Source organism: Rhinoderma darwinii, chromosome 13, assembly GCF_050947455.1.
Source record: "Rhinoderma darwinii isolate aRhiDar2 chromosome 13, aRhiDar2.hap1, whole genome shotgun sequence".
Taxonomy (NCBI): Eukaryota; Metazoa; Chordata; class Amphibia; order Anura; family Rhinodermatidae; genus Rhinoderma; species Rhinoderma darwinii.
In genome coordinates this window covers 36866888-36886796 of record NC_134699.1, presented here as the reverse complement: position 1 = coordinate 36886796, position 19909 = coordinate 36866888, and the positions used below count along the sequence as shown (strand labels likewise).

The 19909-nt window shown below is 43.3% G+C and overlaps 1 protein-coding gene across 1 annotated transcript; it reads left to right on the top strand.

The window, feature by feature from the left end:
* Positions 1-2564: 2564 nt before the first annotated feature.
* On the top strand, positions 2565-19226 carry AHCY (adenosylhomocysteinase). The gene is made up of 10 exons (XM_075846224.1): positions 2565-2673; positions 7498-7688; positions 8320-8395; positions 8658-8810; positions 11287-11399; positions 11636-11843; positions 12161-12248; positions 12935-13052; positions 15789-15983; positions 18779-19226. Exons 1-10 carry the CDS (start codon positions 2646-2648, stop codon positions 18908-18910), a joined length of 1302 nt encoding a protein of 433 aa, XP_075702339.1. The 5' UTR covers positions 2565-2645; the 3' UTR covers positions 18911-19226.
* The last annotated feature ends 683 nt before the right edge of the window (positions 19227-19909 follow it).

Sequence of the window (19909 nt, the reverse complement as noted above, 5' to 3'; positions counted from 1 at the left end):
ATGAGGCCTTATACCGTCAGTCAGAAATGAAAACTTGACTGTTATCCTACTGTGTGCAGTCTTCTTTTCTAAGCGCAACTGTTTGTACTTCTCAATTCTTGCCTTCAATTTCTGGGACTGTCAGTAGCTGTTTTACAGCTGCCATTGACAGCCATATTAGCTCTCTAGGGACTAATAATTGCTCCGTCACCTCTCTGACCTTTGCCCCAGGCTGGATTAAGACCTCTGACCACCCTCCCCCCGCCACTTTTTAAGGCCTCATGCACACGACCGTAACCATGTGCACGGCTGTGATTTCCTGGTCGGCCGGGGGCGGAGTGTCACCTGCAAGCCGCCCGCAAATCACGGGCTGTGCACATGGCCGCGACCATTATTTGCTATGAGCCTGGACTGCAGCACACTAAACACTAACCACAGTCGTGTGCATGGACCCATAGGAATGAATGGGGCCGCAATTCTCCCGCGGATTTTTCAGGGTTATTGCGGCCGCAAAAGCACGTTCGTGTGCATGAGGCCTTAGAAAGATGTATTGCCAAAAATGTTTTACTTGTTTTTGAATTTTATTACTGTCATTAAAAGTTGTCACAGCTTGGCCGCGTGAAGGACTTTGCTGGACAACAGCAGAGCGATAACAGCGTCATCACCGAGCAGACGGAAGCCTGGCATCCTGGTGCACTGAGACTTGTCAAATTGAAAGTGCAAGGCCCTTACTCTTGTCAAATAAAAGCTGTGGCCTAGCCCCACACACCTTAAATCATCATGTTTTTTGCCTCGTTATTTATAGTTAACAAACTAGGTTGTAGTGGGTAAAGCGGGAGATTGTTGTGACTGCAGTGACCCTTCCAGGATGGGTCCGACAGACTGGAACCTTCACCCTAATTTATGGATTACTAGATCAATGTTTGTTTGTTTTTTTATAAATCAGGGAATGCTGTGAAGCTTAGTGGTGACATAGGTGAGACAGGAAGTAGCTAGCTTCCCCCCCACCTTTGATTTAATAGAAATCAATATGTCAATATATAAACTGGGGCATAACTGCTTGGAAAAAAAGGTCAGAAATGGGATCACGGCCGGTGATTACGGGCACACCTGGCCACGGAGTCACTCGCATTTTCGTGCCGTGCTCCCATTATAAAGTATGGGAGCATGGTCCGTATAATAAAAAAAATAGGACGTCTTATTTTTTGCAGGTCATTTCTACGGCCTGGACACCTTCCCGTAAATATACGGGAAGGTATCCGTGGGCAATAGAAATGAATGGATCCGTACTTTGATCCGCAATTACGGTCCGCAATTGGGGATCAAAATTATGGCTGTGTGCATGGGGCCTTATAGTGTACCCTAAATATTTATATAGTTCTCAAATACTGTAGTTAAAGCATTGGAGATGGCGATGAAAAGGTTCAGCAATCATCCGATCCTCATGACACATAGATGATCTTCTGTGAAGTAATTGTAGACAATAGACACATAGTTTTTTATTGGCAGGGTTTCCAGATATCAGTAAATTCACGGATAGTCCATAAAAAAGTGTTTTTGGCCAGTGTCCATAACAAAATATAGTGTCTGCATAAGTGTAACTACCAGGGTAGAAGGCATAAGTAGCTTCTATGGGGCCCATCAACTAAAGGGGCCCATCTCAACTCAGAGGTAAGTTGCCGTAAAAAATGACTATAGATAACGCAAGTGGGTCACCCAAAATTTAAAGGGGGCGTTAGGCGTCACGTCCCTGCTGCATGCATTTTCCTTGTACGGTGACATCTTTGTATATTTTTCCTCTTCTGTGATGTCACAGTGTGCATGGTGACATTTTGAAGTGCATTATGCCTTTGCTCTGACATTATTGTGTGCCTTATCTCTGTACAGTGACATCACGGTGTACATTATTCTTGTGCTTTAATATCGCTTTGTGCATTATCCCTGTATTGTGACATCACTGTTTGCACTATTCCTGTGCTGTAACTTCACTTAGTGGATTATCCTGGTACAGTGACATCACTATGTGGATAACACCTCTACAGAGACATCGTTGCGTGCATGATTCCTGTGATGCAATTTTCCCATCAGGGTGTATTTACACGTGCAGATTTTGATCAGGTTTTTTTATGCAGTTTTTCAAGCCAAAACCAGGTGTGCCCCTAAAGGGAGAGAAAGTATAAAAGTCAGATACTACTCTCCCCCCTTATTTGAATCTACCAGGTTTTGAATTCAAAACTGCATACAAAAGACTGATCAAAACCTGTACGTGTGAATACACCCTTCATGTGACATCACCATGTGTATGCCTCTGTATTACTGAATCTAATGACAGCAGATGAACATTCATTAATTGCAACACAAACACTATCACCCCGGAACCTTTGCCCACTGATACGTGACGTCACGCAGTCTCAAGGTCCACTGGTCACAACCAATGACAGCTGGTAGGGGCGGAGCGTACACAAGCGCTCTTTCACCTGCTATAGGTCGCTCCTCTCGTCGTTCAAATAGGTCAGATGACGGGGCCTCAGTCAGATGACACAGACTCCGCCCCCTTTCTGCCTTATATGGCGTAGAGCGGGTTATTCTTAAAGGGACCTCGCCTGCACACCTTCTTTTCGACTTCTGGTTTCCAAGCTCGGCGTGCGGTCTTCTTGCTCTTCATCATGTCTGAGAAACTACCCTACAAAGTTGGTAAGCGGCGCAGCATCACGTGTGCCCTGGCATTGAACGGTTTGAGCTATGGCATTCTATACAGGGGTTCTCATTAGCTGGTTGCAGTGATGCCCATGCGTTGCTTTTGAGGCTGGACGCCTGTGTTCATCGGGTTTGTAGCTTGGTGCACAATGCATCCACTTGCCACTGCTGTAAGATCCTAGACTGTTGTATAACATCGACTCCCAGCATGTTCTAATGATGCCTCAATTGCATTGCTTGCTGGGATTTGTAGTTCGTGCGTTAAAACTGTCAGATGGCTTTGTAAGGATAGCCATGACAGTAAAGATTTATTTTGTGCATCTGTTATCTTCGTCATAATTCATTTTTTGTTCTTTATTGTGGTAAGCGGTTTACCAGCCAGCACCCTCTAAAGCCCCCGTCCCATTGTGTGCATTGATGGGCTAGGACTAGCTGCTAACTGATCTTTACATAGATTTTTATTTTTTTTGAGGGCAAGTAGTACTGGTGTGATTGACACTGCGCTACATGGGGTATGTGCGCCATGTGACTTTTGCTTGGCATGAAACTATAGCTTTATGGGGTAATTGGAGCAATCACCAGTGATTGCCAGGTTGGTAAAATTGGCATGATTGCCATTTTTCGAGAAATGTGTACGCAGAAGACTTCAGCGATTTTTGCATAATGAGGGTGGTTATCACTGAGTATCCTAGAAACACAATTTAGAATAAAATCTTAATCTGGTGTTGTAGGAGATTCTGCTGTGACCTGGGATTAAGCTGTAATATGACAAAGCAATAAGGTGATCTGCAGCCCCTCTGCCCCAGCTCCTCCTCATGCAATCATGGCTCTGCACTGCTTCATGTGGACAGCACGCTGCCGCTTGTCCAGCTCAGCACACCAGAGCTTCTTGGGAGTTGTAGTATTTCGTAGCGGCTGGAAGCTGTTTATCTAAGGTTGTGGGACTTCAACTCCCAGCATGCATCACGGAGCCGGCAGCGTCCATGATTTGGCACGTGTTGTAATAGGAGCTGTCAGTTGCCTCCGTGCTGTTCTGTGCCGCTGGGCAGAACACCCTGTGTCTTATAAAAGACATTCTGTATTTATGTAAAGACATTCTGTATTTATGTAAAGAGGCACCTGGGCTATAGAACTAATCTGGCGTGCAATGTCTTGTCCTGCGAATGCCAGTGATGGGCGAAATTGCATGTGCGCATCAATGTGGAATATATTGACACGAAGCAGGAAAAAAACCAATAGTCCTGGGCATAGATAGTATCTCTCCTCCAAAAGAGTGCCTTGACCTCCTGTCCTATATTTTGTGTTGTATGTAAAAAGAGCGCTTCTCTTTGTTTGGGAGAACGTTTCTCCCAGGGACCAGTGGTTCTTCAGCTATTTTAGCACTTTTATCCCTGAAACAGGCTCCAAAATATGGAGGAAAAGTTGCCCGTGTGTATAGTAGCCGGTGGTGTAGCTCTCTACAGCACCCCCAGTTTTGCATTTCAGAAGTTATTTTACATGAAAATGTGGGCTCTGTGCAGTATCAGCGCTCTGAAGCAAAGGGCCCTTTGTCGGTAGCGCTTCTATTTCGGTGTCCCCATGATAACACTACTTGTCTGTCCTCTTCTGGTTCGGTGTGAGGATCAACCTTGTCACCCGCGTTATTGTCTTCATCCTAAATTGATTGCATAGAAGCACCATAAAGGAATCTTGGGCACAGTTGGAGATCCAAAGTGATGACCCTAGGACTATATTCAAACCTGGCATCCACGGCAGAAATCAGCGGCTCAAACTCTATGGATATGCCTGGATATCTGCAAGTGGATTAGCCCCATTGTAATTCATTCGTTCACTATCTTGGCTTTCTGTGCAAAATCAGCAGCTCGTTAATTATTTCATGCAGATTTCTTCGGGTGAATGGGGTTGCAGAATGTCTGCGGATGTGGACACAGAATTTGTGTATACATGGCCTAAGGTTAAGGCCGCACGTAGCGTTGGCCGCAATGCGAATTATTTAGTGTGCCAGCGTCTGTTGCAAGTGCATTTTTGCTTTTAATATTTATAAGGGTAAATTCACATGTAGCATAAATACTGCGGCTTTTCCGCAATGAATTTAGTTGTGGAAAATCTGCAGCATAACACAGTAGCAGCAAAGTGGGTGAGATCGGAACAAATCTCATCCATACACTGCGTAAACGATGAGTGAAAAAACCGCTAAAATCGTTTGTTTTTTTTTGTTTAAATTTTATTTGCATAATCACTGCTCTTGTGTTGCGGGTTTCCCCCATTGGATTCAATGGGGTGGTAAAACCTGCAACAAATAGCAGATATTGTTTTTTTCAGTGGAAAAGCTGCAATCCTGCTGCAAGATTTTTTTTTTTACCCAGAACTCTGCTTCTTTGTCCCAACTGGCCTCCTGGGGTGACACTTTATCTCATGTGACCGCTGCAGCCAATCAGAGGCTGCAGCGGTCACATGGGATAAAACATCACCCCGGGAGGCCGGTCTGCAGGACGTCAGAGGGTAAGTATGTGTTTTTGTTAAATGTGCAGTTTTCCACAGTGGACATTCAGGCTGAACAATTTGGTATAGTCTTTCGGCCGGAATTCCATGCGGCCGCTAGAGCGGATACGCTGTGAATCTTTATGCAGCGTATTTGCCTTGTATGAATGTAGCCGAAGCAATTGAATAGCTGCAGTCCCAGATCTTCCTGAAAAGAACTTCCAAGATGGTGTTAGCGCTGCTTCCCAACCTTTCTCATCCATTTTTTCATCTTTCTCTGGGAAAGACCTGTAAACCCAACTACTCTGTATCCTGATATCGGATACTGCAATATGAAAAGAGCGTGGAATTATTTTAATGTGACTTGTAGTGTGTCAAAATGTCACAAAATGCTAAGCAGAAATCAAATGTCAGTTGGAAACGACGGTGTCACGTGATTTACTGCTGCAGGCGATGTCTGACACCTGGAGGTGTCCAATCTGACTACTTCTATGGAGGTGATCCAATCTAGCAGGGTTTTACCACCAGTAATATTGATGACACGTCAATTAGATACGCCATCAACGCTTGATCCAGGGGCACCGCTACCAGTCTTGAGAACTTATGCACACATCGTTATTCTGGTCACTATTTTGCTTCAGTTTTTGGAAGCCAAAACCAGGAGTGGGTCCAAAACATGGAAGAGGTGCAAATCTTTCCATTATAAGTGCTCTGTTTATGTTCCACTCCTGGTTTTGGCTTCCAAATACTGACTAGAATACTGACGTGTGCATTAGGCCTTAGGGGCTGTAGCTCTTGGTATTGTTCTACCTGCATAAAAATGGCAATTACAGACCTGGAAATCTCAAGACTTCTCTGGGATTTTAAAATTGATGGCCTATCCTTGAAGGGGTTTTTATGATTTTAAACTTTGTATGTGTTTAATGCTTTGTGAATGTAAATACATTTGTAATGTACTTGGTTTCCAAATTGGCTTTGTTTCCCAATGCTGCCGTGGGGCACATGACTGGTGGTGTCACTCTCTGCCCGCTGTTTATCCATTTTCCTCCTGGTATATGACCCGTCACAAATGACATATATGGGCTGTTCTGCTATACAACCAGAAATGCGTGGTCCCTGCTGTCCTCTCTCGAACAGCAGGGACCACACATGCACATTACTGGCTGTATAACACACCAGCCCATACACGACACGTCACTAGTGACATGTCGTATACCAGGAAGAAAATTGATGACAAACAGTGGGCAGAGATGTCAACAGTTGGATCCCCCCCACCAGCTGAGCATTGGACCCCCACCAGTCTAATATAGATGGCCTACCCTAAGGAAAGGCCATTCACTTTGAAACCCCTGATCACTCCTTCAGATAGCTATCCCCCCTCCACCATACATGGGGAGAGGTCTGGCAACGACTTATCTCCCCTGAAAAAGGGATCGGGTATGTTTGTTTTTGCCCCTATTGTCTGCAGAATGAATGTCTAATACTACACTTTGGATGGTTGGCCGGATCAGCGACGTTAATCTGATGTGTAGCGCCTCTTTTAATGGCATGCCTGTTATGGTACGATTCACTTTCTCTGCCAAGTTCAATCTGCAGCTTTCTCTCCCCAGGCTGTTTATTTAATGTTAACTGCACTGGTTCATCTAGACAGCACAAAAGGCTGAAAATCAATCGCTTCACCTGTTCTTGGCCTGAATGTGTATTGTAAATGTGACCGTTCTTGCCAGGTGTGAATAGGTAAAATCACCCATTCAAGATCTGAATATGCACCTCAATATTTAGCCCAGTAGGATAGTGTTCAGTTTATTATTCTGGAAGCCTAAATAACTAAGGCTTTGTTCACATCTGTGTCAGGGCTTCGCTCCATCGGAGCTTCCCGTCAGAACGGAACCCTGACTGAAACAAATGGAAACCATAGGTTTTCAGTTTGCATCACCATTGATGTCAATGGTGACGGATCTGGTGCTAATGGGTTCGGTTCATCTCTGTTGTGCAGGGGTTCTGTCATTTTGGCAGAATCAATACCATAGACTGAACCCTTGCACAACTGAGACAAATAAAAACTGTTTGCATCGGATCTGTCGCCATTGAAATCAATGGTGATGCAAATGGAAACCTATAGTTTCAGTCTGGGTTCTGTTCTGATGGGAAGCTCCGACGGAACGCCAGAACGGAGCCCTGATGCAGATGTGACTGAAGCCTAACGTGGCTGCAGTTTTAGTTCCCTTAGGGGCTGTCGCTCCAGCTTTCAGTAGAATGGGAAACTTTAGAAATCCGAATAAAGATCATCCAATAAATGTATCGCTATAAAGGAAAGCTAATATTATCTGTTTTCTGTAGCGGACATCACTTTGGCCGAATGGGGTCGTAAAGCCATTGAAATTGCAGAAAATGAGATGCCTGGGCTGATGAAGATGAGAGACATGTATTCTGAGACCAAGCCTCTGAAGGGAGCCAGGATCGCTGGATGCCTGCACATGACACTCCAGACAGCTGTCCTTATAGAGACCCTGACCGCGCTGGGAGCTGAGGTATGCCAATTGGTTACCTTCTCCAGTAAACGGAGTGACCACTGCACAGATGTGGAGATCTCACCCGGTTTCTGGCTAAAGTATTGCTAAGCACTGGGCTGAGCCATATCCAACAACGTAGTTTGTGTAAGCCATTGCATTAAAGCGGGTTATCCTGGGTTTTAAAATTGATGACCTATCCTTCGGATAGGACATCAATATTAGATCAGATGGATTCCCATGCTTGGCACCCAACAATTAGCTGTATGAAGGGGCTGCCATGCTCGTACTAGCGCTGCAGCCACATTCTTGTTTACGTGGCTTCCCTTTTTGTTCGTATTTGCACACCATTACGCGTGTAGCGGCTGTACAAGGTATTGCGCCACTGCCCCGTTTAGCAATATCTTGAACGCACTATAATATTTGTAGCGTCTGTGCAAGTACGAACAAAAGGGAAGACCGTGTAAGCAATAAAGGGGCTACGGTGCTCGTATGAGCGGTAGAGCGCCTTCATACAGCTAGTCGTCAGGGATGGCAAGAGTCTGACACCCACCGATCCATTTTAAAAACCCGGATAAGTCTTCGTGAGGGGGAACCAGTGATGGTGGTCATTCACTTGTATATGTAATGTATACGGTGTTCCTTTTTCCAGGTGCAGTGGTCCAGCTGTAATATCTTTTCAACTCAGGATCATGCTGCTGCAGCCATTGCCAAAACTGGTGTTCCAGGTGAGTGGCATTGAATAACCAGACTCTTTCAGGGTCTTTATCTTTACACACGTGTTATGGCTACATGCAGGAGCCGTAGGTTTATAGCCAAGGACTTGATGGTATCCTGTTCTGAGAAATCGGGAGAGCCTTTCCCAAAGCTTATCCTAATCTCGCCGGACGGAGTCTGTTTCTGACATGATGCTTGGAGTCGTAATACACTTGTTTGAGTCCTTATTATGGTGGTTACTGCATGAGTGTAATGTTCTCGACCTTGTTACAGTCTATGCCTGGAAGGGAGAGACCGATGAAGAATACATCTGGTGTATTGAGCAGACTTTGTTCTTTCCTGGTGGCAAACCCCTGAACATGATCCTTGATGATGGTGGAGATCTTACCAACCTTGTTCACACCAAACACGCGGACTTACTCAAAGGTGAGGATCCCAGCTGCTTTTAAACCCTTCCCGACATTTGATATATACCTACATCATAGCTGGGTAAGGGAAGTATGGCACGGGCTGAGCCCGCTCTGTATAATGCGGGTGCTGGCTGTATGCTGCATCTGACACTTTGCAGTAACGAGTGGGATCGCGCTCAAGAGCGATCCCGCTCGTTTAACCCATTAATTAACACCGTGGATAATGACCGCGGCATTTAAATTGATAGAAAGAGGGGGCGACCCTCTCTAACAGCTCGTCGGCCCCCCTGCGATGCGATTGTGTGGTGCCAACAGTTGCTACGGCAGCCAAGGGGCCTAATGAAGGCCCCCAGGTCCTGCCACCTTTGTGCTCCTTTTGAGCACTGACAAAATGTAAAAAAAAAAAAAATCTGAAGTGGTGTCTAGTGGGGTGGACAAACTTCTGACATGTCGTAGTGACGTGGCAGACGTTTCTATTGGTGGGGGTCTGAGCACAGACTCCCACCAATCGCTAGAACAAAGCAGCTGAGGCATTTGTGTGAGCGCTCAGCTGCTTCGTGTCTGTTCGGCTTTTTCCGGGAAGCCGATGTATCGAGTACGGGCACATAGACTTACTATTAAGTCCGTTCACCGATTTAAATTTTTTTTTTTTCCGGAAAAAGCCGAACAGACGCTAAGCGCTCACACGAGGGCTTCAGCTGCTTCGTTCTAGCGATTGGTGGGGGTCTTCGTGCTCGGACCCCCACCAATACAAACTACTGACGCGTCGCGAAGTTTGTCGAACATTTAGCTACTTTAAGAAAAAAAAAACATTTCCCATTTAGGGGCACTAAAGCATTGTAAAAAAATAAATGTAAATGGTATCACCGCATCGCTAAAAGTCTGAACTATTACGTAACCTGCATGGCGTACCCCATAAAAATAAAATGTATTCACTCAAATAGTTTATTTTTTTATTTATTTTTTTTTGGCACCCCTATCTCCCTCAAATTTAATACAAAGCGATCAATCTTGCACGCTCCCCAAAATGGTACCATTAAAAACTACAGCTTAACCGGCAAAAAATATGCCATAATGCTTCTTGATCAACGTAAAAGTTATGGCTCTCCAAATAAAATTTTCTATTTTTACTTTACAATTTTGCAGCTTATTCCCCCCCCCCCTCGTATAATATAGAGAAAAAAACTATACATTTGCTGTCACCGAAATCCTAATGACCATCAGAATTAACTGTCATTTTAATTGCACGGTGAACTCCATAAAAGCGAAGCGTAAAAAGATTTGGAGGAATCGTGTGTATTTTTCCTTTACTATCCCACAATTTTTTTTTTATTTTTTTACCCATTTCCTATTACATTAAATAGTGCCATGAAAAATTAAGGGGGAGTTCAGATTTTTTTGGCATGGAAACCGCCTTGCAAAACGCACCAAAAAAACATTTGAAAATGCCTCCCATTGATTTCAATGGGAGGCTGAGTTTTTTTTTTTTTTTTTTTTTTTGTTGCCGCGAGCCGTAAAACCAGCTCGCCCGAGAAAGGGACATGCCCTATCTTCAGGCGTTTACGCCTCCGATCTCCCATTGACATCAATGGGAGTCAGAGAAAGCGTATTTTGTGGCGTTTTATGCCCACGGTTCTGAATGGGCCTAAAACAGCGTGCAGGCAGAGGAAAATCTGCCTCAAAATTTGAAACTGAATTTTGAGGCAGATTTTCCTCCTGCAAAAAAACTGTGTGAACCCATCCTAACTTGTCCCATAAAAATCAAGCCCTCATAGGACTATAGACAGAAAAATCTATAAGTTTTGTGTTGTGGTAGGAAAAAATTTAATTGAAAAAATGGCTGCAGCAGGAAGGGGTTAATAGGCACTTCCCAAACTGTTTGTTTTACCCCATGTAGGTAACTTTGTTATCACAAGGTGGCAGCATTTGACAGGCTGTGCTACTGAACGTGTATGACGAGCCTGTAGAAACAAACTGATTTGTATATGAGTGAAATGATGTAAGAGATTATATAATGTATACAGGGCAAAAGAAGGTTAGTAGAAGTTTTTCTTGTTTTAGGCAAAAAAATCAGGGGCTGGCAACCTTCGGCATGCCAGCTGTTGTGAAACTACTACTCTCCAGCATGCCAAAGACTTCATTATTCCAGCCAGCGGCTGTCAGGACAGGATGGGAATTGTAGTTTATATATCTATAATTGAAGTCCTGTAGGAAAGCCTAAGGGGGGGGGGGGGGGGGGGGAGAGAAAGGCAACTAACCACAATTGCCCAGCAAAAACCTTACCTTTTTTATTTTTTCATCTTTTAGGCTGCTTTTTGGCACATGGTTTTAGCACAAAACCCAAAGTGAATCCAAAAGGAAGGAAATGTATGAAGAATAGTGACGCATTTCCTTCCTTATGTGTCCACTCCTGTTTGGTTAAATAAAGTGAGGCAAAAACTGATACTAGTGTTTTTTTATTTTTTTTGTTTTGTTTTTTTGTTTGTTCTCAGGCATTAAAGGCATCTCTGAAGAGACCACAACTGGGGTGCACAACCTGTACAAAATGAAAAATGAGGGGACCCTAAAGATTCCAGCTATTAATGTCAATGATTCAGTAACCAAGGTGGGGACTAGTTAATGCCTATTCCTTAATATATATATAGTTCATACAGTTTTTTTTCTTTTGATTGCTCCTGTCGGGCATCATGGGTGCTGATGACCATGTGAAATCTAGTAGTGGGGACTGTTGTATATTTGTACCGGAGGATCTCCTGCACCGTGTGACGATAAGGGGATAGGCCAGATTGAAACATGAGAGCACGTTTGTAAAAAAAAAAATTTTTTTTCTCCCCTCTACAGAGTAAATTTGATAACTTGTATGGTTGCCGAGAGTCGCTCATTGATGGCATTAAGCGTGCCACCGATGTTATGATCGCAGGGAAGGTGGCAGTGGTTGCTGGCTATGGAGATGTCGGGAAAGGCTGTGCTCAGGCATTGAGAGCGTTTGGTGCTAGAGTCATCATTACAGAGATTGACCCCATCAATGCCCTGCAGGCGGCTATGGAGGGTAAGGATACTGTGTAGTCTGTGTATAAAGTGCAACCTGCTCATTTTTCATGGGTAATGGGTGCGATTTTTTTTTTTTTTTTTTTTTTTTTTTTTTTTTTTTTTTTTTTTTTTTTTTTTTTTTCACAAGCTGGTAGTGACTTTATCAAGTTAACGAACACCCTGCGTGAAGAATATAACTTGGTCTATAGGTTTAGAAAAATTATGCAATAAAAATAACGTTACTGTGGTCAGCTTGGGTATTTAGCTGGGGAGGAGGATGTCACTGGTTGTGTAGCTAAGAAATCGATGATTTGACTGGTCTGTCTTTTTTATCAGGTTATGAGGTCACCACGATGGATGAAGCTTGCAAAGAAGGGAACATATTTGTCACTACAACAGGATGCACTGACATCGTGGACGGAAAGTAAGCGTTTATTCTCAACTTCATGCCAAGACGTGCTGCAGTGTTATCTGCACTGACGTGATCAAAAATCCTTAAAGGGTAACTAGACTTTAAAAAAACCAAACAAACCATCTTGGTGGCGTCCGAGTACAGAGACCCCCCCCCCCCCCCCCCCACGGATCGCTAAAACTAAATGGTAGAAGCGCTCGGGTGAGTGCGGTTCTGCAAAGTTTTTGATCGGTTTTCCCTCTGATAGCCGAGCAAACTGTGTACAGACTCATACATTCTACTGAGCCCGTACACCGCTCACACCGCTCTCCTGAGAGAAGCCCATCAGACTAAGCGACACCGCCCTCGCCCGAGCGGTTTTGCCCCTTGGTTTTAGCAATCTGTGGGGGTCTCCGTGCTCGGACCCCCACCGGTCAAAATGTCAGACATGTCAAAAAAAAAAAATCAAAACAAAACTTCTAAGTCTAGCTTCCCTTTAAACTGCTTCAAAGACCACCCATTCCGCAGCGAATGCTGGCAATAGTTAGTTGTCTAATTAATTTCTATAGAGTGGCTTTGTATTGCGGGCATCCCTCCGGTTGGGAGCAGCCCCTCGTGTCCCTGTCCTTTTGGTGGGCACTGGCAAACTATGTAAACTCTTACTACATGACAGACCGGTCCCTAATCTGATGTAACTTGTCTGTTCTTTCATCATTCAGACACTTTGAGGAGATGAAGGACGATTCCATTGTATGCAACATTGGTCACTTTGACATTGAACTGGATGTGAAGTGGTTGAATAAAAACGCCGTTAAGAAAGTGAACATCAAACCGCAGGTAAACGACTTAAAACTGTGAAATGTGTTCGGGGGCTTAAATATGAAATGATCGGTTATGAAAAGTCCCAATTATATAAACATGTAGAGCTAAAATTGTCTTGCATCGGTGTAACCCCTTGTGGTTCTGAGGTATCCTGCCCTTCACTAGGTTTAGAGGTGAATTCTCTGCAGCTGGGGCTGTCGCAGTTTTTATTATTTTTTAATTAAATTTTGTACAGAATGTCTAGTAACTTTGATTTAGTGCAGAATAAAGATCTGTTTACTAGGGGTTCTGAACGGTTCTAGTCTGCATCTAATTTTGTCCTAAAGGGCCCTGCGCCATCCTTGTACATGAGGGTTTTTATTCCCGGGACAGGCATTTGAGTTCAATGTTCCTTCAGCTAACTCGCATATTTCTTAAGAGCCGTCTCAATGAATCCAATATTCCAGTGCCATGACCTTCTGTCAAAACTAGTCCGTTTGTTTGTACTTGGCCTAGTTTCTGTAATAGACTTGCCATATTTTGTTTACAGCTACAATTCAAGAAGTATCTTCAAATAAAATTGCATCAAAAATTGAACAAGATGGTCTAAGTGTTGGTCACTCGTGGGGGTGTTTTTAATTTTTTTTTAATTAAACTTAGAGGCTCTGTCACCAGATTTTTCAACCCCCTATCCTATTGCAGCAGATCAGCGCTGCAATGTAGATAACAGTAACTTTTTTTTTATTTATTTTTAAAAAAAACGAGCATTTTTGGCCAAGTTATGACCATTTTTATATTTATGCAAATGAGGCTTTCTAAAGTACAACTGGGCGTGTTTAAAGTTATGTACAAGTGGGCGTGTATTATGTGTGTACATCGGGGCGTTTTTACTTCTTTTACTAGCTGGGCGTTGTGAATAGAAGTGTATGATGCTGACGAATCCGCATCATCCACTTCTCTTCACAACGCCCAGCTTCTGGCAGTGCAGACACACAACATGTTCTCCAGAGATCACGCTGTGATGTCACTTCCTGCCCCAGGTCCTGCATGTGTCGGACGAGCGAGGACACATCGGCACCAGAGGCTACAGTTGATTCTGCAGCAGCATCGGCGTTTGCAGGTAAGTAGCTACATCGACTGTGTCTGTGCACTGCCAGAAGCTGGGTGTTAACGAAGAGAAGTGGATGATGCTGATTCGTCAGCATCATACACTTCTATTCACAACGCCCAGCTAGTAGAAGTAAAAACGCCCCGATGTACATACACAATACATGCCCACTTGTACATAACTTTAAACACGCCCAGTTGTACTTTAGAAAGCCTCATTTGCATAAATATAAAAATGGTCATAACTGGCCAAAAATGCTTGTTTTTAAAAAAAAAAACAAAACAAAAAACACATTACTCTTATCTACATTGCAGCGCCGATCTGCTGCAATAGGAGATAGGGGTTGCAAAATCTGGTGACAGAGCCTCTTTAGGCTGTAGTGTTTCCATATACATGAACTACCTGTTTCCACCACCAGAGGGCTTATCTGCATGCCACATACAGATTTGTCCCCTAGTGGTGAGAAATGTATTAAATGAGGATGCCGTCCACGATCGCTTTGTGGTGATTAACCCCTTCCCGCCGCAGCCCTTTTTTTCAGATTTTCGTTTTTTTTCCTCCCCACCTTTCAAAAGCCATAACGTTGTGTTTTTTTTGTTTTTTTTTCCCCGCCAAATATAGTACTATGAGGGCTTGATTTTTGCAGGACGAGTTGTAGTTTTTTCTTAGCACCGTTTTATTTTTCCTTATGTACTAGGAAATGGGGGAAAAATTATTTGTGGGGTAGAAAATGAAAACTGATTCCTCCATGGTTTTTTGCACACCGTTTTTACGGAATTCACTGTGCAATTAAAACAACATGTTAACTTTTATTCTGTGGGTCTATAGGATTACGGCAATACTAAATATATATTTTTTTTCTATATTTTACAAGTAAAAACCTAAGCGTAAAATTTATTTGTGTCTCCGAATTCCTAGAGCCATAACTTTATTTTTTTTATATATTGCGTTTACTGTGCGGGTTAAATAATGACTTTCTAATAGTTCATAATTTCAAGGACGTGGCGATACTTTTTTTTTTTTTTTTTTTTTTTTTTTTAAATATATATACTATGCTCTAGGGGGAAAATGGGAAAAGGGGTGTTTTTTTTTTTTTGTTTTTTTTTTTAAATTTTTATTTGTTTTTATTAAGTCCTAGGGGACTTCAACCAGCAATGGTTAGATCGTGTATTGCAGTATATCGGGATTCTGACATGCAACTATTAAGCCCTGCCAGAGGCAGCACTTAATAGGAGCACAAAGATGGCAGACCTGGGGGCCTTCATTAGGCCCCCAGGCAGCCATAGCAACAATCACCCCTCCGTATTTGCGTTGCGGGCGGCTCGATGAGCTGTTAGAGCGAGACGCCCTCCTCTTTCTAACAATTTAAATTCTGCGGACGCTATTCACCGCGGCATTTAATGAGTTAAACAAGCGGAATCGCACACGATGTAACAAACAGCCGATACTGGCATCATATGGAGCGGGTTTACTCCGTGAGCCCGCTCTATACTTCACCCTTGATACGTCAAATGTCAGGAAGGGGTTAAAATGTCAATGCCTTATGCATGCTCATAGCGGCTATATACAGATTGACCCCTAGTTAAGGGGTATAAAAGTTGTGTGCCATTATAAATAGAAATGTAGGTGTTTTTGTTGTAACCTTTAACCTGACTTGTTAACAGGTGGACAGATACCTCTTGAAAAATAAACGGCACATCATTCTTCTTGCTGAGGGCCGTCTGGTGAATTTAGGATGTGCTATGGGTCACCCGAGCTTTGTTATGAGTAACTCGTTTACCAATCAGGTTATGGCTCAAGTTGAACTTTGGACCAACACTGATAAATATCCTGTAGGAGTGTATTTCCTACCCAAGAAGGTAAGCGCTCTAGGCGATTTGTATTCCTGCCTTTTATTTTTTTTCACAAAAATGATCTCCTTCCTCCAAATGCAACAAATACAATTTCCTCGCCAAAGGGGTTGTGACTAGAAGAAATGTCTTCTTTTTGTTACGGAAACTGCACTAGACTTGCCACTTGTCCCATTCAAGGGATTGGGGCTAAGCTGCAATACCAGATACAGCCCATGAATAAGGGGGAGCTATTTCGATGAGGGGAAAAAAAATGCAACCTTTACTATTGGTGCAGTGTTTTCTGGTCTCCCATAGTAGACTTGGCATTATTAGGACTTTCTCTACAGGGCGTCAGTTTAACTATTTCTCGACCCTCTGGCAGTTCATGCTGAAACAGTTAATGCAGAGATGGATATTTACATGTGGGCCAACAAGTGAAGATGGTGTAAGTGAGGCTTGGCAAGGGTAACCGGTCTAATTCTGCCTTTTCCATCTTTTTACTGCGGTTGATAAACTCTTTAAGTTGGTTTCTCTTAGTAATTTAATTGAGGGCTCCCTGCTGGCTCTTAAATTGGCTTTGTCATCCTATTGAGAGGAGGCCAGAATCTTAAATTTGACTCATCAGATACAGCAGCGATGTATATCATATGCAAGGGAAGAATGGCGCTTCTGTCTAATGGTGGCACTTTCTGTTCTGCGTCCGTTGTCTTTATGAACTATTGCAACACAGAAGGGCATGTCTGTGCCCTCATGGTTGGGGGCCAGACAGAACTGCATTGCGGGTTGCAAGTTGGGCACTCCTGCTCTACATTTTGATGGCTAGGACATTTCACATGTGTGATCAGTGGGGATCTGTTTGCAAGGGCTTCCAGCGATCACACATTCATAGTATATCTTAGAAATACAGAAGCCGTGCATATGATCTGAGTAAGCCATATGCTTCAGATAACATTCAGATCCTAATGGCACCAAATTCATGTTTGGGACATATGACTTGATTCCGCTCTTAGATTGTGTATGCACCACTTAAACTTGGGGTTGTCGCAAGTTCTGAGAATCTACTACTCCTTGAAGACCTGAATCCATGGTTTCTAGGAGCAGAAGAGACAGTGCTGAGATGAAACCGTACTGCATGATTTGAAAATGATGAGGACTCCTCACAAAGTATATAGAAAGTGGCAGAACTAGCGTTCTACAATCATTAGGCCTCAGACAGTGGTTTTACATACATTTTTCCACTGGAAATTGTCTGAAGATGCAATAGGTGAAACCTGTTCCCATGTACACCGAGGAAAAACTTCCCTTAGATGCTGTAATAAGACCGTATCCATCCTTGTATGGAAAAATACAAAAGTCTTTATTGAAGACATACGAACAGTTGTACATGCGGTTTAAAAACACACCCATAAAAACAAATGTAGAATAAACGGACCGTGTATATCGTAAGGCAGGGAAAAATTTGTTGATGGCACAAATTAAATTTCAAATACAGGCCATACTATATATATACACACCAACTACATGCATAACAATAATGCCCATGCTAGGACCATGGTTTACACCAAGACCACGTCCATACAATATAAATCATAGGACCATATAGCACATGATACTTCACCCACCAGAAACCTGTTACCAATCTGGAAGACATTCAGGACCGTGCTTGCTGTAGACTTTAAAAATCTTCGACATGTCCTTTTAAAGGGGTTATCTACTACTGGACTACCGACTTCTCCACCGGATAAGTCATCAGTACATGATCTGTGGGGATCCAACACCCGGACCCCGCACTATTAAGCCACTCTCGCTGCATCCGGGCACCGGAAGTCCATGCCGGAAGCAGATCGCTCCGGTCATGGAATAGCGGCTGAGCTACAGTACTGCTGCTATGCTCCTATTCAGGTGAGTAGGAGCTGTTCAGCAGCGTGGCCGCTATGCAATGTATGGAGCCAACTGCTTCCGGCTTTGTACATTGCATAATGGGCCGTAACACCCGGTGCCTGCAGGCCATCGGAGCAGCTGTTCGGTGCAGGGTCTCTGACCCGCTCCAATGATATACTGATGACCTGTCTGGTGCATAGGTCAGAAGTTGTCCGGTAGTGCACAACCCCTCTAAATCTGCATAGAATTATTGCACAGTGTGTGAATAGGGTTCTGTAAACTCCATTCATATGCATTGTGCTTATTGCATGTTTTGCAGATATTATTTTATATTTATATATATATATATATATATATATTTTATTTTTTTAAATCTGCAGCATGCTCTACTTTCCATCCGGAAAATGTTCAGCAGCGTGTGGATGATCACCTCTCATCCACGTGGCTGGGACTGTAATCTGTGGAATTTTCCATACAAAAAATCCACAGCATTTCCATCCAGTGTGAATCCAGTTTTACAACACAACTCGTATAAATGGCAGAGCATGTAATACATACTCATCTGGATTTGCAGGAGCTGCACTTGCACAGCGCTCCACTTCTGGCTTATAGAAGGCACCCTGCCCCCCCCCCCCCCCCCCCCCCATGTACATCTGCCCTAATGGGTCATATTGAAAAGGTTTTGTGTTTGATGCAACCACTTCAAGGCTAATTCCTTCATAGGGAGGGGGGGGGGGGATTCATCTGATGGAAGCGGGAGGTCTTCACTTTTTTTATTTTTAGATCTGAGGTTGTATAACGAAAAGACTAACTGCAATAACTACTGAACTTCTGGGTAACGAGAACACATTTTGGGAGTGTCCTGAATTCTGTTTATTTTAGCGGACATAGAACTGCTCTTATAATACGACTGCCTAATGTCCATCTACTTATTTTTGCAGCTTGACGAAGCCGTGGCTGCTGCTCACCTAGACAAGCTTGGAGTAAAACTGACAAAGCTTACGGAAAAACAAGCCAAGTACCTTGGCCTTGAAAAGGAGGGACCGTTCAAGCCTGATCATTACAGATACTGAGACCCACTACGTGATCCAAAGAGCACCTGACAGAAGCAAGAACTTCCAGCATTTGACCCTTATACCCATGACCCCTTGGTCATTGCTAAACTGGCGACTTGAAACCTTGGCGCAGTCTTGTACTTCTCCTTGACCTTTACCTTGTGTATGAAAACTGTACCTCACTGCCTGTGATCTGGGGTATCTCCAAAATAAACTTTGCTGCGTTGTGGAAGATACAATTTATATGGTTCATTTTGCTGTTAAGATTCCGGTCTTGTAATGTTTGGGTTTTTCTGTGAAGCACTTAAGTTGTATAAAAACTACTTTGTTACTACATCTTGTTTCTCTGTTTATAACCAGCACACTTGGCAAAGGCTAAAACATGTTAGGCCGGGTTCACACAGTGCAGATTTTTGTCGAGCCAGTAGGAGACCCTAAAGAGGAAATATATAAAGATTCTTTATATTGATATCCAATTGATGTGGTCCCTATATTATACTGGCTAGTATTCATTTCCCAGCTTGCCTGATTCCATGCAGTTCATTGGGAGCTGTTAGATAAAACTTTACAAGCACAGTTTTGTTTTGGAAAGGAACAATTCTGGATATTTTTCACATAACATACAAGTTGGAAAAGGACTATTGCAAGCTGCTGGAAAATGTCAGTTTCCCCTTGTAGAGCATTCGGTGTAACCTTTTAAACCACCTGCCATTATTTTATCGGCCCCTTCCTCATGCTGCCAAAACTACTCTGACCCATTGAGTCATGGACTTCACAATACCTCTTAAGGTGTCCTGTAGAATCTGGCACCAAGATGTGACCGCAGAGCTTTTAAATCCTATAAATTTTCAGGTGGGGCCTCCATGGATTGGGATTGTGATCTGGGGATTTTAGCGGTCAAGTCAACAGCTTGAACTCTTGTCTTGCAGTGTGGTGGGGTGTGTTATCCTGCTGAAAGAGGTCACTGCCATTAAATACTTTTGCCATGAACAATGTTAAGGTAGGTGAAAAAGTGTT

Excerpts from the sequence above, each read along its gene's own strand:
- AHCY (XM_075846224.1), top strand. The coding sequence starts at position 2,646 with ATGTCTGAGAAACTACCCTACAAAGTTG. Across the intron at positions 8,811-11,286 it reads ACACGCGGACTTACTCAAAG|GCATTAAAGGCATCTCTGAA; the intron begins GTGAGGATCCCA and ends GTTTGTTCTCAG. Across the intron at positions 12,249-12,934 it reads ACTGACATCGTGGACGGAAA|ACACTTTGAGGAGATGAAGG; the intron begins GTAAGCGTTTAT and ends TTCATCATTCAG.